The sequence below is a fragment of the Entelurus aequoreus genome, linkage group LG07 (genome assembly GCF_033978785.1).
Source record: "Entelurus aequoreus isolate RoL-2023_Sb linkage group LG07, RoL_Eaeq_v1.1, whole genome shotgun sequence".
NCBI classification, from domain to species: domain Eukaryota; kingdom Metazoa; phylum Chordata; class Actinopteri; order Syngnathiformes; family Syngnathidae; genus Entelurus; species Entelurus aequoreus.
The window spans coordinates 15,296,395-15,320,860 of NC_084737.1; the positions used below are offsets into that span (position 1 = coordinate 15,296,395).

Consider the following 24,466-nt stretch of genomic DNA (forward strand, 5'->3'; position numbering starts at 1 on the left):
GACCACGCAGTCTGATAGTTTATATATCAATGATGAAATCTTAACATTGCAACACATGCCAATACGGCCGGGTTAACTTATAAAGTGCAATTTTAAATTTCCCGGGAAACTTCCGGCTGAAAATGTCTAGGTATGATGACGTTTGCACGTGACGTCAAGGGTTGAAGCGGAAGTATTGGGACACCATTGTATCCCAATACAAACAGCTCTGTTTTCATCGCAAAATTCCACAGTATTCTGGACATCTGTGTTGGTGAATCTTTTGCAATTTGTTCAATTAACAATGGAGACTGCAAAGAAGAGAGCTGTAGGTGGGATCGGTGTATTAGCGGCTGGCTGCAGCAACACAACCAGGAGGACTTTGAGTTGGATAGCAGACGCGCTACCGTGAGTACAGCTTTGGCTTCCAAACATTTGATCACTTCCCCGTACGTGCGTGGCGCTATGTGCATGTCACGTACGTAACTTTGGGGAAATATATGCTTCTTGCCGACTCTGATGGCGGCCGGGGTGTCGTCGAAAGCTACAATGCCCGCCGCCGCGCCGCTGTCCTCACCTTGACTTCCTCCGTCTCCGGGCCGCCGACCGCACCGATCATCGTGGTGAAGTCCTTCGTCACGCCGTCGATCGCTGGAACGCAGGTGAGCACGGGTGGTGATGAGCAGATGAGGGCTGGCGTAGGTGGAGAGCTAATGTTTTTAGCATAGCTTTGTCGAGGTCCCATAGCTAAGTTAGCTTCAATGGCGTCGTTAGCAACAGCATTGCTAGGCTTCGCCAGGCGGTACAGCATTAACCGTGTGGTTACATGTCCAGAGTTTGGTAGTATTGTTGATCTTCTGTCTATCCTTCCAGTCAGGGACTTATTTCTTTTGTTTCTATCTGCATTTAAGCACGATGCTATCACGTTAGCTCCGTAGCTAAAGTGCTTCGCCAATGTATTGTCGTGGAGATAAAAGTCACTGTGAATGTCCATTTCGCGTTCTCGACTCTCATTTTCAAGAGGATATAGTATCCGAGGTGGTTTAAAATACAAATCCGTGATCCACAATAGAAAAAGGAGAGAGTGTGGAATCCAATGAGCCAGCTTGTACCTAAGTTATGGTCAGAGCGAAAAAAGATACGTCCTGCACTGCACTCTAATCCTTCACTCTCACGTTCCTCATCCACAAATCTTTCATCCTGGCTCAAATTAATGGGGTAATTGTCGCTTTCTCGGTCCGAATCGCTCTCGCTGCTGGTGTAAACTGTGCAAATGTGAGGAGCCTTCAACCTGTGACGTCACGCTACTTCCGGTACAGGCAAGGCTTTTTTATCAGCGACCAAAACTTTATCGTTGATGTTCTCTACTAAATCCTTTCAGCAAAAATATGGCAATATCGCGAAATGATCAAGTATGACACATAAAATGGATCTGCTGTCCCCGTTTAAATAAGAAGATTTCATTTCAGTAGGCCTTTAACTGTTACTCTGTAGTGAATTAAAATTGGCTCACAAGATTGTTTAATCTGGGAATGTATTTTTCTGTAGTGGTAGGAGCAGCTGCCAGTTGTGGTGGTGACAGCAGAGGTTGCATTGTGGGTCACGCCCCAAAAATTTTGGCACCGTTAACCGCCGCCTGCCTTTAATCGCCGATTTGAGATTAGCTCAAATTATTTATTTTACCGAATTAAATGTTTAGTAATGCCTGTGGATATCAAATGTAATGCTTTTTAATGCCATTTAAGACCTTAATTATAGCAAAATCCGTTCAGTGAATTTTAATACTCACCCGTGATAATCGATTCAAAAACATCAAAAATGGATTCAAATTATTATAATTGTTTTCAATCTGTTCTGTCCAACCACTCAGACAAATGTTGTTGTTGATGTAGATGATCATATCTACTGAACAGATTTACTTTAAAAAAGTGTGGGATACTTATCTTACCTTATTTGTATTTGACTTTATTAAATGTTTGGGTAGAATTTGATTAAACAAAAACAATTTTCTTCAATGTAATATATAAATTGTTCATAACTGTTTATTTGATGGAGGAATGTAGTTAATCATAGAACCGGCATCTAATGTTATTAAAAAAAAGTATTGGTTTTGAATCGAGAATCAATTCTGAATCGAATCGTGTGGTGCCCAAAGATTCACAGCCCTACAAGTTTACATTTCTTTGTGCTATTATCTTGCAAATGTAAGAGGTCATTAGCCCAATTATGGCTTCATAGATAAAAGTGTACCAATGCCTCAAATTTCAAGTAGAAAGATCTGGCCATCCTATGTGAGAGTACAACTCACAATGATGTATAATGGCTGTACCTTTGGTAATAGATAATAAAGTTGTTCCTTTTTTAACTTACCGTCTGTATTAAAGTGCTGTAGAACATTATGTTATCAATTTGACCCATTTTCTACCAGTTACTGCTATTAGCATGTAGCATTTCCTTCTTGGTTCACAAAGGGTAAATGGCTAGAATCGCCCCCTAGTGTTTGGGAGGTGCATAGCGTTTGGCCAATGAATTACAAAGCTGTGTACGAAAATGAAAAGACATAATTACAAGTATACAAGTTTTACAGTGCAAGTGATCCCACCAAAGGCAGCAAAAACATTTAATCGTAACTCGTTTTCTAAGACATAAACATAAAAAAAGAGACCGTGTAACACGAGGAGCAGTTTGATGATGAGCAAAGCACATCTCCTTCTCGTCTTCAAGTGTGACCACGCTCCTCAGTGGTCGCTCTGTGTCCCAGTGCACAAAAGATCCTGGAGGAAAAGGATGACAGCACAAGAATCCAAGTGGAAGTGTTAGCTGAAAGACGAGTTTGGATGCGTAAACGGTCCATGTGAGCTAGGCCTGGGCGATATGGCCTAAAAATAAAATCTCAGATTTTTTCACAAGAAAGTCAATTTAGGTTTTTTTTTCCCACCTACTTTTAAAGAAAGGAAAATGTTTGTTTTCCTGCCGCATATTTTGAACAAACGTTGCAGCGTGCAGTCAGTTGTTCCAGGTGTGTTGCTGCAAATCTCAACTACTGACAACACTTGTCTTTTCTTTGGAACAATGTCTCGTTCTCGTTAGTGTTAGCATTAGCCATGTTTTGCTAGGTGTGAATCTCCACTAAAGAAATGAGGGTGGAAGCTTCTCAGGACAAAACATAACACAAACAACAAAAAACAACAACAATATATCGGCAAAGTGTGAGCTAACTTACTGTGTTCCGACTGCTTTCATCCGTTGAGTTCTCTGAGCGCTAGGTACCCTCGTCACCAGCTGTCAGACAAACACAAACGCACCGTGACCTCAAAGGTATGAAGAGTCCAGAATTTGTATGGTAGTCAGAATGCTAACTGGCTGGTAGGGGATCAAATACTCATGTTCCCCACTGTATATGCAGAAGTTGCATCTTCACTCATATCAGATCTTTGATGTGTGACTCCATTGGTTGAGAAACATCAAGAAGCAGAGTGGTGCACTTCTACTTCCTGTCAAGAGTTAGATGTGTGACACGTTTACATTGCCTGCGTGTCAGCAGGTCACGTGACGAGGAGCAGGGTATGGTATCATTTACATTTTAATTAGGGCTATCAAACGATTAACATTTATTTAATATTTGATTGTGATTTATCACATTTTGTCCATAGTTAACTCATAGTTAATCAAGGTTAATCACAGATAGTTTATTAGCTTTAGTAAGTATACCTTACACCAGTGGTTCTCAAACTTATTTCACTAAGTAACACTTTAGAAAACACTTGGCTACCACCATAATGACCAGCATTAAAATACAGTAGAGTAGTAGGTCTACTTATTCATTAAAAACTATTTAGAGATTTTATTTAACAAGTATATTTAATATTTTTGGCCACTAACGTTCCACACAGTTTGAACTGTCACACTGTGTTTGAATATTGGAAAATAAAACACGTCACGTCATTACAATATTGAATTAAGTGTATTCTTTGGCTTACCACTAGATAGAGCCGTACGACAGCTTGAGAATCACTGCCTGAGACAGATAATTGTCAAGATTTGAATACTGTCAACATGGGACTGGATAATTTATTTGTTTTTTTGCAAATGTTTGTTGTGCATTATGCTTTTTAAAACAGCTTAACACAAACACTTCACACATGTGCACCACTTCTGATACAGGCACATATTTACTATAAATAACTATTATACTATAGCATAAAAAAGTTGCTGGGTCAACGTGTCGGGTGTGCTTTCCTTAGACTTTGTTGACCGTTTAGTATCAGCACTCCACAATACTGATCGGTCGCAGAATTAGGGGTGCATTTTGCAATTTCTGTGTAAAGTTTGTTGTTGTTTGTTGTGGGATGTGATGAGGACTCGGCTCACGGCGGCAGCAGATGGCTCTGGTCTTGTCGGGAGACCCTGCTGTGGGGCTTTGGGTAACTTTGCCTTTTAGTGTGCCCTTTTTTTGTGGGATTCTGCTCGGTCTTTATTCCTGCATCACCTATCCGATGTGACCGGATATCCAGTTTGACAAGTGAGCGATTCGACTGAGTTGGTAGCAGTCACCTCATTCGATTAGAATCAGCTGTGAATCTTTAGATTCGTCGATTAATGGGCCGGGTGTTGCACGATAGTCATCAAGCAGTTGACAGTTTATCTTTAAAACAACGTGAAAGCCAGGGCTGCCCACCAAACAGAATCTCTTGTCGATGCGACAGATGAGTAGGCAGACAAGTCATTTGGCGAGGTGGGTCTTCAGGTGAGAATTAAGACATATTTGGCACTCTGTATGCCTGACCAGCACATGAGTTTTTAAAGTGAGGACGAGGTGTGCAGACCCTTCTCCACCTTCTCGCCTACCGACACTTAGTGTCCAACAGGTGCAGAAACTACCACATGTAAGACGGCTCCGGCAGGTGCAGCGTTGTTGTTTGGAGTATCTGTTTTCTAGGAAGACCTCCGGCCAAGGATGTTGAGCTCTTCCTACTCCGCTAGATAGCCGCCGATGGCTCACCTTAGTCAATGCCCTTTGGGGAATCTTGTTTTTGCTTCCAACAGGGTGTCGAGCCACCCTGCTAACTAGCCCCGTTTGGGCACTGATGGGAGTGCCAGTTGAGTCTCCGGCAGTTCGACCCTGAGACAGGTTGTACTGGGTTACAGGCAATGTTCCCTCTAATTTTTCATGTGTGTGAGCAAACGCAAAAACTCCCTGAGCATTCAGTGGAGCCCATGTGAGCAACATCAGACGTGCACACTGTGGCTACACCAGCAGCAGACCTGTCCCAAACCTGACTAAATAACAAGTTCAATCTCCATCCATCCATCCATTTTCTACCGCTTGTCCCTTTCGGGGTCGCGGGGGGTGTTGGAGCCTATCTCAGCTGCATTCGGGCGGAAGGCGGGGTACACCCTGGACAAGTCCCCACCTCATCGCAGGGCCAACACATATAAACAGACAACATTCTCTTATTATTATAATCAAATGACAGCAGTCATTTCCATTTTTAATATAAGTGTTTAGGCCCACTTACAATGACAATAACAAAAAATATTCCAAAGACTATAAAAATGGGACCCATTACCTCCCTGCTTGGCACTCAGCATCAAGGGTTGGAATTGGGGGTTAAATCACCAAAAATGATTCCCGGGCGCGGCACCGCTGCTGCGCACTGCTCCCCTCACCTCCCAGGGGGTGAACAAGGGGATGGGTCAAATGCAGAGGACAAATTTCACCACACCTAGTGTGTGTGTGACAATCATTGGTACTTTAACTTAACATTCCTGCAACTTCCTGTTTGTAAAAATATATATTTTTATTAGTATTTATTTAATATACTAACAGCATTTCATGATTAATATTTATAAATTAAGATTCCTAATAAATGACACTAGAATAAGCACACATTTGATTGGTAAATCATAGTGTAACGACCTGGAATGACACTATGTGTGGTGTTGGAGTTGTCCGACTTTTTGTGTGGCTGTAAACGCATCACTGGCTAAGTGCCATATGTGCATGTGTTGGCGCAAGTGAGAAAGAGCGAGCGGCTGCTGTTGATATAACAAAGTTGCTTTTGGTCTGGTTTGTACTGCAGAAAATGACCAGTTTTGCTAGATATCATTTTTTTTACTAATGTTTTGGTGATGTGTTTATGGTCGACAATAAAGAGTTTTGCTCAGTAAATTGATGGATGTAATTCATGTCCTCAAAGCGTCTCGATAGATGTTACAATATTTGAACAATGATGACGAAAACTGTTTTCTCTGTCGTGTCCGTGTGTCGAAAATTGTTATGCGCTTATTTTTTTATTAGATTTTGTGCGTGGCATAGATTTGCCTTGCGCAGAGGACGCTTGAGCAGTGTGCAATTGCACAGGCGCGCACCTTAGAGGGAACGTTGGTTACAGGTGACCAGTAGCAGATCAGCAGGTTACCAGTAGCAGTGGGAGACCAAAATATTACCCCTGGTTTCCCCAAAATAACTTGCCTTGCAAAACAACTACTTTATTTTTGTATTTGTAGCCAACAACACAGCAGTAACAACATCCCTGTCAAGCTTTGAACACACACACTCCTCATTCAACTCCTGCTAAGTAAGCCCTCTCCTGCTTCCCCCGACTTCCTGAGGTCCCTAAACAGCTGACTAGGATATGACTGTAATATGATTCTTTGATTTTGGGCTTCTACAATCAGCATGTTCTCATCCATCATGTCAACAGGTTGAAATTACATCTGAAAACCTTTGACACGTTTTTAAGATATGCAGAGCAGCTCTAAAGTACACTTGATATTTAAAGGCCTACTGAAACCCACTACTACCGACCACGCAGTCTGATAGTTTATATATCAATGATGAAATCTTAACATTGCAACACATGCCAATACGGCCGGGTTAACTTATAAAGTGCAATTTTAAATTTCCCGCTAAACTTCCGGTTCGAAACGCCTCTGAGGATGACGTATGCGCGTGACGTAGCCAGTAGAACACAGGTATGGCTTCCACATTGAAGCCAATACGAAATAGCTGTTTTCATCTCATTCTGGATGTATTCTGGACATCTGTGTTGGTGAATCTGTTGCAATTATGTTCATTGCATTATGGAGAAAGAAGCTGAGCAAGCAAAGAAGAAAGTTCTCGGTGCAAAGCGGACGTATTTTGCGAAGGAAGTCAGCAGCAACACAACACAGCCAGTGTTTCATTGTTTACATTCCCGAAAGATGCAGTCAAGATCGAAGAACTCTGATAACAGAGACTCTAACCAGGAGGACTTTTGACTTCGATACACAGACGCCTGTAAAGAACTGGGACAACACAGACTCTTACCAGGATTACTTTGATTTGGATGACAAAGACGCAGACGTGCTACCGTGAGTATGCAGTTTTGGCTTCCAAACATTTGATCGCTTGCCAGTACGTGCGCGTCACGTACGTAACTTTGTTTAAATATATAAGCTTTATGAACCTTGGGTTAGGTGAACGGTCTTTTGGGCTGAGTGATTGTGTGTGTTGATCAGGTGTTTGAATTGTATTGGCGTGTTCTATGGAGCTAGGAGCTAGCATAACAAAAACCTAGGTGTTTTTATGCAGGATTAATTTGTGGCATATTAAATATAAGCCTGGTTGTGTTGTGGCTAATCGAGTATATATATGTCTTGTGTTTATTTACTGTTTTAGTCATTCCCAGCTGAATATCAGGTACCGTGAGTAGCAGCTGCGCTTCCAAACATTTGATCGCTTGCTAGTACGTGCGCGTCACGTACGTTACTTTGTTTAAATATATAAGCTTTATGAACCTTGGGTTAGGTGAACGGTCTTTTGGGCTGAGTGATTGTGTGTGTTGTGCAGGTGTTTGAATTGGATTGGCGGCTTATATGGAGCTAGGAGCTAGCATAGGAGCTAGCATAACAAACACTTAGGTGTTTTTATGCGGGATTAATTTGTGGCATATTAAATATTAGCCTGGTTGTGTTGTGGCTAATAGAGTATATATATGTCTTGTGTTTATTTACTGTTGTAGTCATTCGCAGCTGAATATCAGGTCACCCCCGGCTCTCACAGCATCTTCCCTATCTGAATCGCTTCCACTCCCCACTAGTCCTTCACTTGCACTTTCCTCATCCACAAATCTTTCATCCTCGCTCAAATTAATGGGGAAATTGTCGCTTTCTCGGTCCGAATCTCTCTCACTTCATGCGGCCATCATTGTAAACAATAGGGAACTTTGCGTATATGTTCAACTGACTACGTCACGCTACTTCCGGTAGGGGCAAGCCTTTTTTTATCAGATACCAAAAGTTGCGATCTTTATCGTCGTTCTATACTAAATCCTTTCAGCAAAAATATGGCAATATCGCGAAATGATCAAGTATGACACATAGAATAGATCTGCTATCCCCGTTTAAATAAAAAAAAATCATTTCAGTAGGCCTTTAATTGATATTGATTGGACTAATGGCAAAGACTTCTGTTCTTTGTTAATTATACATTTTATTTGATCATTTCCTTAAGGCTCTGGATGCTGTGGGGCTGTCGTGGTTGACAAGACTCTGCAGCTGTGCGTGGACATTGTGGGCCGTGCCTCTAATTGGCAGACTGGGGTGGTGGTTCCTCTTATTTAAAAAGAGGAAACAGAGGGTGTGTTTCAACTATCGTGGGATCACACACCTCAGCCTTCCCAGTAAGTGGTGTACTGGAGAGGAAGCTACGCCGGCTAGTCAAACCTCGTATTAAGAAGGAGCATTGTGGTTTTCGTCCTGGTCACGGAACTGTGGACTAACTCCTTAGGGATGCATGGGAGTTTGCCCAACCAGTCTACATGTGTTTTGTGGACTTGGAGAAGGCATTCGGCCATGTCCCTTGGGAGGTCCTGATGAGAGTGCTCAGAGAGTATGGTTAGGCGGTCCGATACCTGTATGATCAGTGTCATTGTTTGGTCCGCATTGCCTGCAGTAAGTTGGACCTGTTTCCAGTGAGGGTTGGAATCCGCCAAGACTGCCCTCTATCACCAATTCTGTTTACAACTTTCATGGACATACTTTTTGGGCGCAGTCAGGGCGTTGACGGGATCCGGTTTGCTGGCTGCAGGATTAGGTATCTGCTTTTTGCGGATGATGTGGTCCTGCTGACTTCATCTGGCCAGGATCTTTGGTTCTCACTGGATCGGTTCGTAGCTGAGTGTGAAGCGATTGGGATGTAAACCAGCACTTCCAGGTTCGAGTCCATGGCTCTCGCCCGGAAAAAGGTGTAGTGCCATCTTCGGTTGGGGAGGATATGCTGCCCTAAGTGGAGGAGTTCAAGGACCTCTGTGTTTTGTTCACGAATGAGGAAAGAGTGGATCGTGAGATCGACAGGCGGATCGGTGCAGTGATGCGGACCCTGCATCAGTCCGTCGTGGTGAAAAAGGAGCTGAGCTGGAAGGCAAAGCTCTCAATTTACCAGTCGCTCTACGTCCCTAACCTCACCTTTGGTCATGAGCTTTGGGTTATGACCGAAAGGACAAGATCACGGGTGCAAGCAGTCGAAATGAGTTTCTTCCGTTGGGTGACGGACTTTCCCCTAGAGATAGGGTGAGAAGCTCCGTCATTTGGGAGGAGCTTAGAGTACAGAAGCTGCTCCTCCACATGGAGAGGAGCCAGATGAGGTGGTTTGGGCATCTGGTCAGAATGTCCCTCGAACGCCTCCCTGGGGAGGTATTTAGGGCACGTCCGACCAGAGGAGACCACACGAAAGACCCCAGGACCCAGTGGAGAGACAATAGCAACGTTTCCATTACTCCTAGCAATGCGCAAAACCTAAATATCGCAATTAGAAACTGTTAATGATAACACCTATATTTCGTAAGACCTGTCAAATATCGCTCAAAATGTTTATGCTGTCATGAGGTGGTTTCGATATTGAATATTTCACAAAAACTTGATGGAAACACTTTTTTCGCATTTAGAGGTCACTTAAACACTGAAATGGCGGGGGGTAAATGCAGGACAACCAGGGCAGAGGGGTCGTGTCGGTCTCACTTCCGATCGGTCGGCCGGGTAGAGCAAGGCAGCACCACAACACTGGCCGTCTCGCGGGTCCCTTTCTCCGGAATAGAGGACATTCCGCAGGCTTGAAGAGACCCACATGCCCGAATAATTTCAAGGGGGGCTTTAAGAACGTTGCCTTTGAGCAATCACCCGCTGCCTTCGTCATCTTTTGACATCAGCCGTGGCTGCAATCTCACTCAAAGTGGAGTCTCACGGGACGAGATTTTACAAGAATTGCTGCTCATGATGCAAAACACTTTTTAATGGAAACACCTAAAAGTCGCAAATGTACTGTCGATATTTTAGGAATATTGCTTTCATTTTGCGAAAAACTGCAATGGAAACGAAGCGTCTCCGAAATGGCCTGGCAACACCTCAGAATCCTTTGGGAAGTTCTGGACAAAGTAGTTGGGGAGAGGGAAGTCTGGAATTCTTTGCTTAGGCTGCAGCCTCCGCAACCCAACTTCTGATAAGCGGAAAGTGGATGGATGGCATTTTAAAGAAAAATATGTTTATTTAGCAAGTTATTTTGGTCTATGTCTAATAATAGATATTTTTGACATGTGATTCTGTTGTCATTTTACTTTACCTTTGCCTTAAAGCATTTTAGTGATATATGTTGTGTTTCACACATTTGTAAAGACTGTAAGCATGTCACTTTTATAGAATATTTGAAGATGAATGTGCCTACAGTGTTTTCATTCATCAGGTTATTTGTATTCTCATGACATTCAACTGATCAGTCCGTCTCAATGGAGTAGTTTTCATCAGTTCATCAGACTTAGCTTGGACAGATCTCGTCTGAGTGCTTGGTGCCAAGGTCCTAACTATTCATCCAACATGCGTAGGAGCGTATTCTTTTGTTCTTTTGTGGTGTAAAAAAGAAAGTATCCATCAACAAATGTTAACCATAGAATGGAATCATTCATAAACTGTATCGAATCGTTCCGTTTTTAAAATATAACGTTTTTTAATGGCATGGTAACCCATGTATTTCGATGCATATGTATTTGTCCATCACAGAGAGATGTCCAACCCTACTCTCCAGTAAGACAAAGTGAATATTTTCAGGCTAAACATGTAACAAACGTCCACATCAGACTTTTATACGAGTGATGCTTCACCCCTGCTTTGTTTATGGCGGCTCAAAGAAAAGAGAATATGATTGACTTACCAGCTGGATCATAGTTGGCTGAAATGAAAGACAGACAAGATGACTTGGACTTTTGTCTTCACATCACCTTTCTATGTGAGGGTGTGTGCTCCCTCTCTGAGGATTTTGGAGTGTTTGTTGGCACCTTTGCAGCCTGGAGGAAAGCACCAACTCACAGAAAAAGAAGTGTGTCCCTCACCTTGTTTGTTCTTGTGACGTATGGCGACTACGACAACGATGGCGAGGATCACTGCAATGAAGACCGCCACCGTGGCTCCGACGGCAACCCTCACGTTGTCTGTTGAGAGCAAAAAAGCAAGAAGAGGAAACCCTAATGCGTACTTTGCATGCATCCTATCAATGTCCAGCATTGTTCTTGTGACATGGATCAATAATGGTGGAAGTTCTGATAAAATATCTCCAACGTCTTTGATTTGCGGACGTAACATTTCAACTTAAAGTGTCCTTCTCACCTTCATCGCTTGCGTTGCTCAGGATGCTTTTTCTCTCCAGCTTGGTGACCAGGTCCTCTTTGACACCAGACAGCTGAAACACACATTCGTACTTGCCCTCCACTTCGGCAGTCACCTCCACTTTCAGATCCACCGTCATCTGGAAGGTTCCATCGTGGTTGGGCAGCATTTCTCCGTGCACCACGTTCTCGCGGAGATCCTTGCCGTCTTTCCTCCAAAACAAGGCCGCACTGCTGGGGTAGAAACCTGTCGCGAAGCAGCTGACTGGAGAGGACGGCGTCTTCTGGAGGAGAAACACCTTTGGAAGCTCTGCATGGGAAAGAGTGTAGGTTGTAATGTTACTTATGTTCCTACAGGGGGTGGGCTATCAGTGTACATCATGTGGTTTACCTGTTCTCATTAGGACATCTCTACTAAAGTTCACATACGTTTTCAAGTAATGAACGCAGATCCCAGTGTGGTAAAACTTTAAGTACTCCATATAAGCTCGATCATGGTCCAACTTTTGTTTGATTGGGACGGCTTGTGGTTTTGCTGCAGTCCATGTCCATGTCTTGGTGTCTAACGCTAAAAAATCTTCTCCATCATAACTGGACTGTCTCCAACTCTTGGTTTCATCAGTCTCATCATTCCATTCACAGCCTTTCATCCTCTGGTAAATGTGAAGACCTGAAAGAGTAACGCAAAGTGTATAAAATGGAGTAAGACCTCATTAAAGTACTAATGATTGTCACACACACACACTAGGTGTGGTGAAATGTGTCCTCTGCATTTGACCCATCCCCTTGTTCACCCCCTGGGAGGTGAGGGGAGCAGTGGGCAGCAGCGGTGCCGCGCCCGGGAATCATTTTTGGTGATTTAACCCCCAATTCCAACCCTTGATGCTGAGTGCCAAGCAGGGAGGTAATGGGTCCCATTTTTATAGTCTTTGGTGTGACTCGGCCGGGGTTTGAACTCACAACCTACCAATCTCAGGGCGGACACTCTAACCACTAGCATACTTGCCAACCCTCCCGTTTTTAGCGGGAGAATCCCGGTATTCAGCGCCTCTCCCAACAACCTCCCGGCAGTGATTTTCTCCCGACAAACTCCCGGTATTCAGCCGGAGCTGGAGGCCATGCCCCCTCCAGCTCAATGCGGACCTGAGACTGAGTGGGGACAGCCTGTTCTCACGTCCGCTTTCCCACAATATAAACAGCTTGCCTGCCCAATGACGTCATAACATCTAGGGCTTTTAGAGAGTAGAATGCACAACTGCGCACACAACAAGGAGACGACAACAATCAATCAAACGAAGCAGAAGAACGAGGAAATTACAGACATGGCGACGCCGTCGACGAGCAAGATGAAGAAATATGCTTGCAAGTTCCAAAACGAATGGAAACAAGAATTTCAGTTCATCCAGGACAGTTTGAAGGGGAAGGTGTATGTTGCCTGTAAATTTTGTAGTACAGACTTCTCCATTGAACACGGTGGCCGAAATGATATACTCATCATGAACGGAGAAGTTAAACAGGACAATACTGCCATCTAATGGATAGCCACCGGAACACTGAAATTCAAGTATTTTTTTTTTCTCTATGTAAATAATAAAAAAAATATATATATATATATATATATATATATATATATATATATATATATAGCTAGAATTCACTGAAAGTCAAGTATTTCATACATATATATATATATATATATATATATGAAATACTCGAGTTGGTGAATTCTAGCTGTAAATAACCACGCCCCCAACCACGCCCCCCATCCCCAAGCCCTACCCCCCACCTCCCGATATTGGAGGTCTCAAGGTTGGCAAGTATGCCACTAGGCCACTGAGTATCACCATCAACCCATGTGTACACACACACTTGTGTCTTTAAGAGGTCATACTATGATTTTAATCTACAATTACCACACTTCCTTAATAATAATAATAATATGTTTTATTTGTATTACACTTTACATTTGAATAACAAATCCCAAAATGCTACAGAGTAAAAACATCATAAAAGCATTAAAACAACACAGTAAAAAACAATATTAAAATGAGCAATATCCTTTTTCTTAAAAAAAAGGTTGGTTTTTAGCCCTTTTTCAAAAGCTTCCACTGTCTGTGCGGCCCTGAGTTGGTCAGGAAGGGTGTTCCACAAACGGAGAGCAGCAGCTTCAAAAGCTCTTTCTTCCATGATCTTAAACCGTGTCCTGGGCGCGAGCAGACAGTGCTGTTTGCCTGACCGGGTGTTCTACATAACTTTCTTGTGTTCTACATAGCCTGTAATGATGGTGCTTTTTTGTCAAATTTTGGATCAATTTTGCTTAACAGACCAACTTCAAGCCCCTTTCTGAGTGTCTCTTGAAAACAAGTCGTTTTGGGGGCTGCCTTCTTAGATGCACATGCGTATTTCCACAAAACACAAAACATAACCAGGCACTTCTTACTTCTTCAGATAAGGCTGGAGGTCTGTATAGTGACCAGGGCCCTCATGTAACAAGCTTGCGTACGCACAAAAATGTGTCCTGACATTTGGCCTTTGGATAACGATACTAAACGAGACACTTGCCCGTAAAATGACGACATTTGGGGCCTGATCCTAACCTAAGTTGTGTATACACTACCTCCTCTCTCCTAACCGTCCCTTTATATTCCATCCATCCATTTTCTACCCCTTATTCCCTTTGGGGTCGCGCGGGGCGCTGGAGCCTATCTCAGCTACAATCGGGCGGAAGGCGGGGTACTTACTCCCCTTTAATTGGTTGTTATGTAAGTGTCTGCCTTTCCTCCCTCAGTTTCTGCCAGGACTCCTCTATTCCTGTATTAATTCATGATTTTTCCCCCTTTTTCAACTGGGATTTGAATTAACTCATTGTCTGCCATTTTGAGTTCTCTCTTGGCTATGTTATCTGCTCTTTTGTTGCCCCATATTCCAATGTGCACCAGGATCCAACAGAAGTCTACCACAAGACCAGTCAGTCATCTGACTCTTAAAAAGTAACACATGAACTTCTAGCAACAAATCATCCCTACAAGTCTCTTTTACAATTAGACTTTCCATAGCTGCAGCTGAGTCTGAAAAAATGACTGCTCTCATCGGTTGTATTTCTTCTATCCATTGCAGTATGATTAGCGACCATTTCATATGTGAAAACTGACAGGTTATTCGTCATGCTTTTACAGATTGGCGCACCAACATCTGGAATAGATATTCCTGTTCTAACATTGTCTGATACCGGGTCTTTAATCCCTCTGTATAAATATTTAGGAAACGTTAGTATCTCATTTTCACGTACCTTTCGACCATGGACACTTTATCAGCTTTTTTCCACCCTTTCCTTCTTTCTATCAATTCCATGTTTACCAATCCAATCCAATCCACTTTATTTATATAGCACATTTAAACAACAAAAATGTTTCCAAAGTGCTGTACAACAATATTAAAAACAATATTCAAATTGTATCCTTAGCTCCACCAATGACTGAATAAAAACAAAAAATAAATAAATATAAAACCAATATAAAAAGAAATATGATTAAAAACGATTTTAAAGGGTAAAACCAATTAAAACAGTAAATAGAAATCAAAATGTATTAAAAAAAAACACAGAGGACAACAGAGGACCACACAACTCACGTAGTGTTAAAAGCCAAAGAATAAAAGTGGGTTTTAAGACGAGACTTAAAACACTCCACTGTGGGAGCAGTTTGAACATGGAGGGGCAGAGTTTGAGTTTGAGTTTATTTCGAACATGCAAGTGTTCCAGAGCTTAGGGCCGACCACAGAGAAGGCCCTGTCTCCCCTGGATTTAAAACTGGTCTTGAGCACCACGAGCTGGAGCTGGCTCTCGGACCTCAGAGCGCGCGCAGGAGTGTAAATTTGGATGAGTTCCGAGATATACTGAGGTGCCAGTCCATGTAAAGCTTTAAAAACAAACAGCAAGGTTTTAAAATAAATTCTAAAATGAACAGGGAGCCAGTGCAAACTCCGAAGAATTGGGGTTATATGCTCGCATTTCCTGGCCCCTGTTAAAAGTCGTGCTGCCGTGTTCTGGACTAACTGCAACCGGGAGAGAGCTTTTTGGCTAATGCCAGCATAAAGTGCATTGCCGTAGTCCAGGCGACTTGAAATAAAAGCATGCACGACTTGTTCAAAAAGGTTAAAAGATAAAAACGGTTTTACCTTTACTAAAAGACGAAGATGATAAAAACACGATTTTAAAACGCCATTGACTTGTTTGTCAAGTTTAAGATAACTGTCTATAGTGACGCCAAGGCTGGTGACTTTGGGACGCACATAATTTTGCAATGGTCCCAAGTCAGTGAGGGCCGGACCAAAAACTGAAATTTCCGTTTTTCCCTCATTCATTATTAAAAAATTCTGGGCTAACCAAGCCTTGATGTCGCATAGACAGTTGAGAAGGGGTGTCAGGGGGCCGTGGCCTTTTGAAATCGGCATATAAATTTGGCAGTCATCTGCATAAAAGTGATAAAACACTCCATGCCTCTTAAAAATCTCTCCAAGAGGGAGAAGGTACAGTGCAAACAGGATGGGGCCTAGAATAGATCCCTGGGGGACACCAAGAGGTGGCGTCCCCCAACCTGACAGAGAAGGACCTCTCTGACAGGTAGGATCTGAACCACTCTAATGCAGTCCCCCTGACACCCACACAGTCTCTCAGGCGGTGTAAAATAATTGTGTGGTCGACTGTGTCAAAAGCAGCTGTAAGATCTAAAAGCACTAAAATGGCAGATCTGCCAGAATCAGACATTAAAAGCAAGTCATTAAAAACCTTTAAAAGTGCAGATTCAGTACTATGCAAAGCTTTGTATCCAGACTGAAATGGATCTAAAGTGCTATTTTCATCTAAAAAAGGCTGCAGTTGCGCCAAAACACATTTCTCCAAAATGTTTGACACAAAATGTAATTTGGAAATGGGCCGATAATTTGACAAACTTGTAGGATCAAGACCTGTTTTTTGATCAAAGGCTCAACAACAGCTCTTTTAGAAAAAGAGGGGACACTGCCAGAAATCAAACTGCTGTTGATGATGTCCCTAACAGACAAGTCAATAGAATACCAGACTTCTTTTAAAAAGCGAGGGGGGACTGGGTCTGTGGGATAGTACGAGGGTTTTAGTTTGTCAACTATTCCTATAAGCTCAGGCATCGACACAGGCTCAAACTGACAAAACACAGCCGAGCACTGAGTGGCCACATTAAAACTCAATGGAGAAAGAGAAAGATTTGCCCAAATAGAAGCAATTTCACAAGTTTCACTTGTCATCTCAATTGAAGTGGCTGGATTCGGATTAAGAACATAACTAATAGTTATAAAAAGAACACGTGGCTTGCTGATACTATTTGAAATTAAGTCTGACAGATATTTTGTTTTCTCAGCTTTAATCACACTTTGATAATTCCGACAGCTTTCTTTTAAAATTTGATAAGAGACCTCCAAGTGATCCCCTTTTCACTTGCGCTCCGCCCTTCGCCACTCACACCGAGCTGTGCGTGTGGTTTCATTGAGCCAAGGCTCCTGTTTTGGCTTTGGACGTATAGCTCTGAGGGGCGCTATACTGTCCAGAATCTCAGAACATGTGGAAAGAAAAGAGCACATCAATTGTTCAGTGTCTGCAGACTGTGGTATACTCTGCATGGACACAGTGAACAAAGGAGAGAAGGCAGCTGCAGTGTCAGACCTAATAACACGCCCATGACGCTCGGCAAGTGGTTTTACATCAAGGTCCAAACTTAAATTGAACATAACAGGACTGTGAGCAGAAAACACAGCATCACCAACAACGACATTGTCAACATTAAAACCGTAAGACAGTACAAGGTCTAGTGTATGCCCGTGTTCATGTGTCGAACCAGACACAGACTGTACAAAGTTAAATGAGTCAATGACATTCAGGAAGCTCCGGGAGAGCGGTTCGTCTGGGCAGCAGGTGTGAATATTAAAATCACCAACAATAAGGACACGATCATATTTGGGCAGGATTTCGGCCAGAAATTCAGAAAAGTCATTTATAAAGTCTTTATGGTACTTGGGTGGTCGATAAACGATGGCACACAGGACGACATCAGAAAGACCCAGTTCAAACATGCATAGTTCGAAGCTTGAAAAGGAGGATTGCAGGCGGATCTGACGGCATTTAAAGTCATTTTTAAAAACAACTGCTAATCCTCCTTCCCAACGTGTCCTGGGTCTTCCCCGTGGCCTCCTATCGGTCGGACGTGCCCGAAACACCTCCCTAGGGAGGCGTTTGGGAGGCATCCTGACCAGATGCCCGAACCACCTCATCTGGCTCCTCTCGATGTGGAGGAGCAGCGGCTTTAGTTTGAGCTCCTCCCGGATGACAGAGCTTCTCACCCTATCTCTAAGGGAGAGCCCCGCCACCCGGCGGAGGAAGCTCATTTCGGCCGCTTGTACCCGTGATCTTGTCCTTTCGGTCATAACCCAAAGCTCATGACCATAGGTGAGGATGGGAATGTAGATCGACCGGTAAATTGAGAGCTTTGCCTTCCGGCTCAGCTCCTTCTTCACCAAAACGGATCGATACAGCGTACGCATTACTGAAGACGCCACACCGATCCAAGTGGAGGAGTTCAAGTACCTTGGAGTCTTGTTCACGAGTGGGGGAAGAGTGCATCGTTAGATCGACAGGCGGATCGGTGCGGCGTCTTCAGTAATGCGGACGCTGTATCGATCCGTTGTGGTGAAGAAGGAGCTGAGCCGGAAGGCAAAGCTCTCAATTTACCGGTCGATCTACGTTCCCATCCTCACCTATGGTCATGAGCTTTGGGTTATGACCGAAAGGACAAGATCACGGGTACAAGCGGCCGAAATGAGTTTCCTCCGCCGGGTGGCGGGGCTCTCCCTTAGAGATAGGGTGAGAAGCTCTGCCATCTGGGGGGAGCTCAAAGTAAAGCCGCTGCTCCTCCACATCGAGGGGAGCCAGATGAGGTGGTTCGGGCATCTGGTCAGGATGCCACCCGAACGCCTCCCTAGGGAGGTGTTTAGGGCACGTCCGACCGGTAGGAGGCCGCGGGGAAGACCCAGGACACGTTGGGAAGACTATGTCTCCCGGCTGGCCTGGGAACGCCTCGGGATCCCCCGGGAGGAGCTAGACGAAGTGGCTGGGGAGAGGGAAGTCTGGGTTTCCCTGCTTAGGCTGCTGCCCCCGCGACCCAACCTCGGATAAGCGGAAGAAGATGGATGGATGGATGGCCACACCGATCCGCCTGTCGATCTCACGATCCACTCTTCCCTCACTCGTGACCAAGACTCCGAGGTACTTGAACTCCTCCACTTGGGGCAGGATCTCCTCCCCAACCCGGAGATGGCACTTCACCCTTTTCCGGGCGAGAACCATGGACTTGGACTCATAATATAAATAAATAAATATAAATATATATATATATATATATATTCTGGAGTGCAGAGGATAGCAAGCAGCGTTCAGTGGACGTTCTTGTCCTGACGGATCACTTCGCAAAGTTGGGCCATGCCTTTCCCTGTGCAAACCAACAGACGAAGCAGGTTGCCAAAAAGTTATAGGATAACGTCTTCTGTGTATACAATTTTCCAAGGCGCATCCACACAGATCAAGGAGCCAACTTTGAGAGTGAGCTCATTGCGGAGCTGCTTAAACTATCAGTAGTCTCCAAGTCGCACACTACAGCCTCCCACCTCATGGGGAACTGAGGGACCGAGAGATTTATACTTGTATCCTAAGTGTGTATATATATATATATATATATATATATATATATATATATATATATATATATATATAATTTTTCAATCTGTCCTTTCTCGCCCATTCATCAATCCACTTTCTACCGCTTGTTACTCTTGGGGTCTCCTAGTCGCTCAGGCAAATCATATCGTCTAAAAATGTATTTCCCTATCGATAACGTGATGTCAAGTGTGTGCTCTTTCAGACAATTAGGTGAAATGGCGAAATCGTTGGGGAACTGTAAAATAGTTTCCTAGTGTAGGATTTTGACTTTTTGCAGTATGTCTAATCTGCAAAGAGACAGTGGCTGTGTTTAAATAATTTAACATTCAGCGACACTATGAAACTTGCCACGGAGGGCAGTATGCAAGCTTGCTGGGCGAAGTGAGAGGAGAGAAGCTGGCTATGCTAAACCGCCAATTTGCTGCCCAGCAGAGTACAATGTTACGCCAAACACAGTCAAACCTGTCATCTGTCCGGACCAGCTTCAACATAGCTAAACTAATTGCAAGCTGTGGAAAGGCATTCACTGATGGAGTTTGTAAAGTGAGTTTTGATAACATGAGCCCTCTTAAGTGTCAGTCATGTTTTTTCCATGTCATTATGAATGCACAAAGACAAGGTATTAGTGCTGTAATGTGTGTGTGTGTGTTTGTGTTTGTGTGTGTGTGTTTATTTCAGTACATCAAATATTTATGAACAAACCTTCAGTGTGGTTGAAGCGCTTCTGAAAAGTTTCCAAGTCTTTTTTGTCCTCCTTTTCATGACGAATACCTGATTGTGTCTGCAACAAAAAGTGCTTTGGAGCCACCGTTGTAAATTTTTTCATCCATTCTTGTTTGGCTTCTGCTTCCTTTGTGTTGCTGTCATAGTGACCGATCTCAACGTCATCAATATAAACCACGACCACATAATCTGGGAAGTGTGTAACTTGAGAGGACGCAGTGTGGAAATACTTGAGCGAGTAAGTCACTGACAGAAAAACAAAACAAGATGAGAGTTTTATCTTTTTTTAAATATCAACAATCTTGTAATATGAACATTTGAGTGAACTCTGTCCACAGTTGGGTCTTAAAGGGGAACTGCACTATTTGGGGAAATGTTGCCTATTGTTCACAATCATTGAGACAAGAACAGCAGAATAACATTCGGGATGTGTGGAAGGGCATAAAAACCATCACAGGCTTCAATAACGAAGCCAAACTGCTGGATGGGGGTGTAGATGGAGCCAATGAGTGAAATTTGTTTTTCAATAGATTTAGCAATGCACCCCTTACTGCACCCCCCCCCCCCCCTACTCCTGTCCTCACACCTCCCCTGACCATCAATCCACAAACTCCTTCACTGTTGCCTGCCACTGCTGTTTCTCATCCCCCCACTGAGAAAGCCAGCCCAGTGTGTCTGACACCTGGCCATGTAAGACTACCGCTGGAGAGAGTCAACCTGGCCAAGTCAGCAGGCCCTGACCGAGTCAACCCCTGGGTCCTGAAGACTTGTGCTGCTCAGCTGACTGAGATCCTGCACTTCATCTTCAACTTGAGTCTGAAGTTAGAAAGGATACCAGCGCTATGGAAAACACCCTGCATAGTGCCGGTGCCCAAGAAGCCCATCCCATCGGGCTTGAATGACTTCAGACCGGTTGCCCTGACGTCTCATGTCATGAAGGTCCTCGAGAGACTTGTGCTGGCTCAGCTGAGACCCCTGGTGGCTCCTTCTCTGGACCCTCTACAGTTTGCGTATCAGCTCCATGTAGGAGTGTGTGATGCTGTTATCTACCTGCTGCATAGTGCTCACTCTCACCTGGATGGTGGAAGGGGCACTGTGAGGATCATGTTCTTTGATTTCTCCAGTGCCTTTAACACCATTCAGCCATTTCTGGTGAGTGACAAGTTGCTCAGGATGGGGTCAGTTCATCCATTGTATCCTGGATCACTCAAAAATGTTTTGTGTTGACGTAGAAGCTAGTTTATCTCTTGCCATGGTTAGCTTTTATGGCTTATACCATACCGTAGCATGGCGATGTGTTAGTACGCTAGAAAAATAGTTCCTCAGTGTTCGCTCTTACAATAACAAAGTTGCTACAGTTTGGTTATTATACAGGTTACAGAATGTAAATTAAAGTATTGTTGACAGTTTTTGAATGTATTTTTAAAGTGATTTAGAGGTAGGATGGATTTTTCCCATTAGTTGCATTGCTAGCCAACAAGAACAAGCCGATTTTTACATGTTAGACTGCAATAAAAAAAACTTTTGTCTTCTTGTCTCTCATAATGATTGTGATCGATAGGCAAAAGGCAGTTCCCCTTTAAAGTAAACACAAAAAAAATGCTTGATATCACTGAAAATACATTATTTGTATACATATGTAGTGCATATAATCGTTTATTTGTTTATATTCCCTTTAAAAAAAGAAACAAATAAAAAAAGGGACTAAAATGCACTTGTTCATAACCACTCATGTTGGGTCAAAGTAAACAATGTCAACAATAGTCATGAAAATAAAAACAGTGTCATAATAGGTTTAAATTTAATAAATAATTTTGAAATATTAGAATGGACTTACCAGGCAGTCCGCGGTGTATTTGCACAATTAGCATTGATAACAAAAGCAAGTTCATGATCTGCTGTCACAAGTGCAGAATGAAAATATTTGTTAGTTAGCAACTTAGAGAGACAAAGAAAGTGACAAAATTACCTGGCGATCGTTGTTGTTACAACTGTACACCTGAGCAAATGACAATTCACTTCCTCAATGTGTTCACATCAGGTAATGTGAAGGAGGCTTTTTCTTAGAAAATATGATGTGACGCAATGTACTGTAATGTAATGTGACTTAAAGACACGCCCTACTTGGAGAATATTGAGGAGAAGAGGAGCCAGAAATGATCATAATCAGAATCAGCTTTATTGGCCAAAGGTGTTTAACACACAAGGAATCTGACTTGGTATGCTGTGCTCTCTTGTTCAATGTAAAACAATAATTTTAAGAATTAACTAAAAATACAAACAAGTACTTAAATAACTAATATGTGCAAGGCATTACTTTATTTATGTGCCTCCTTGAACTAGTGCCCTGGTTACCATGGCAACCCCACCTGTCAATCAATGTTAAGTTGAGGTTAAAACCTGCCCATTTTGCGCTACATTTGATTGCATTCCCTCAACAAGTCACTTCCTGTATGGACTAGCTAGCAACATGCCAGCTTAGCTATGATAATAACGCCATTTGATGTTTAGGATTGTGTTGTTAGCGGCTTTATATTTGTATTTGATGGGAATGTACACACCTAAAAGGGTGGATAAGTCAGACTAACAAGTGAAATAAAAACAAGACTGTGGACGACAGGAATGAGGAAACCACCTAACTAGACGCCACTTTGACGGCGCTAAGTGAAAGTAAAAACACAAAGTGACAACAGGTTCTCACCTGAGCCCAAACTTCGGCTTGGTTCTTGATTCGAAGAAACAAGGTGGTGGTTCTCTTCGCTTCCTCCCTTCCTACCTGTACCTGACTGTCACCTACTGGCCCCGCCCACTAGCAGGGTTCTTCTTCTTCTTCCTGTTTTACGGCGGTTGGCATCCAACTTAATGGTGCATTACCGCCACCTTCTGCTCTGGAGTGTGGGTCAGACACTTTCTTTAAGAATTAGAAAAAGAAAACAACAGACTGCTACGCTCCCGCAAACTGTGATGCTTTTTCGCCCTAAAAATGGAGGATTTGATTTCTAAAATAAGGAATTTTTCAAGACTGGACTTTGAGTCAAAGCAAGAAGTCATTAATACTGGGAGACCAACGCCAGAGCTGCCAGATTTGATTCAAACTTGTGGGGTCCGAGGACAGAAAATAACGCGTTAATTTCAAAAGGATTGGTATACTGGAAAAGAATGGCTTTGTGGCTGTGCTACAAAAAACGTATTTATTGCTTTCCCTACCTTTTATTTTCAACGAGTGACCGTGTTTGGACCCAAATGGCATATACTGATCTGAAAAACCTGCCAAGAAGCCTCGAAAAATATGAAAGCTCGTCTGCCCACTTTCAAGGTCAGATTTCTTTCAAAACGTTTGGAATATCACGTATTGATCTGGCTCTAAATGATCAACGGAGACTAAATACCAGCACCCACAATGCCAATGTAAAGGAAAATCGTGAGATATTAAAAAACCTGATAAACGCCACTTGCTTTTTGGGGAAACAGGAGCTTGCATTTCGTGGCAATTATCTCAATTGAGAAGAAGAGACTTTTAAAACTCAAAGAAAATGAGAAAAAAGAGGACTTCTACAACAAAGCCATAGTGTTAGAATAATTATGTATAAGTTATCACACAACTCTTATGCTTAAAGGCCGTTGCTATAGTTATCAATTGTGCTGAAGTTGTACTTTTCTATCTGTGCAAAGGCACACAACTTGTAATCTTCCATTGCGAGTTGTCTCGTATCAGCAGTTTGTTTCCAGACCCTGCCTGCTGACAGCCAAGGACGGACATCGAGTACCTCAACGCAGATAAAACAGAGACAGGGCGAAATCACAAGTGTCAGCACATTTCCATTTTGAATAATCATGTATTGTGTCTACTGGGGAAGAAGCAGCCTCAGTGATGTTAACTAGGGACCTCCCGAATAAATAGAGAAGCATGTGGGACTGTACCTTAGAGCGTAGGGTGGAACTGTAACTGAGTGTACAGCCCAATACGTCTCTCCTCATGAGCAAAATTCAACTCTGTCTCTGCTTGATTCCTTTCTTCTTGTCTCGTTTAATAGATAGTTTGGTGTTTGAACCTGACACATAAAGATCTTCTTCCAGAATGAAAGGCGAATGGACTTCATTTACAAGTAAAGGTAAGACAAACTGTCTAGTGCAGGGGGTCCCCAAACTACGGCCCGCGGGCCCGATGCGGCCCGCCAGCATCCAAAATCCGGCCCGTGCGAAGTCCTATGGTCTAAAAAAAAAAAAAAATTATTATCATTATTATTTAAAATAATGTTGGGTTTTTTTTTGGTTGTTTTTTTTTAAATCTGTCCTTTCTAATCCATTTTCCACCGCTTGTTACTCTCAGTGTCTCCTAGCCGCTCAGGCATATCATAGTGTCTAAAAATGCATTTTCCCATCGATA

General features: G+C 43.1%; 1 protein-coding gene across 3 annotated transcripts; it reads right to left on the reverse strand.

Moving 5' to 3' along the window:
* Window positions 1-1,735: 1,735 nt before the first annotated feature.
* Window positions 1,736-22,849, reverse strand: LOC133653424 (RT1 class I histocompatibility antigen, AA alpha chain-like). 3 transcript variants are annotated; one of them, XM_062052666.1, is made up of 9 exons: window positions 22,781-22,849; window positions 21,917-21,974; window positions 20,059-20,325; window positions 12,007-12,285; window positions 11,617-11,925; window positions 11,343-11,441; window positions 11,165-11,182; window positions 3,203-3,261; window positions 1,736-2,753 (listed from the first exon to the last, which is right to left on the reverse strand). In XM_062052666.1, the coding sequence occupies exons 2-8, from the start codon at window positions 21,969-21,971 to the stop codon at window positions 3,242-3,244; spliced, it is 1,047 nt and encodes a 348-aa protein (XP_061908650.1). In that variant the 5' UTR covers window positions 21,972-21,974; window positions 22,781-22,849; the 3' UTR covers window positions 1,736-2,753; window positions 3,203-3,241. The 3 variants fall into 3 exon arrangements, with proteins under 3 accessions (XP_061908650.1, XP_061908649.1, XP_061908648.1); XM_062052665.1 differs by lacking the exon at window positions 22,781-22,849 and adding an exon at window positions 22,049-22,566; XM_062052664.1 differs by lacking the exon at window positions 22,781-22,849 and adding an exon at window positions 22,049-22,566 and having other exon boundaries at window positions 21,917-21,977.
* Between the last annotated feature and the right edge of the window lie 1,617 nt (window positions 22,850-24,466).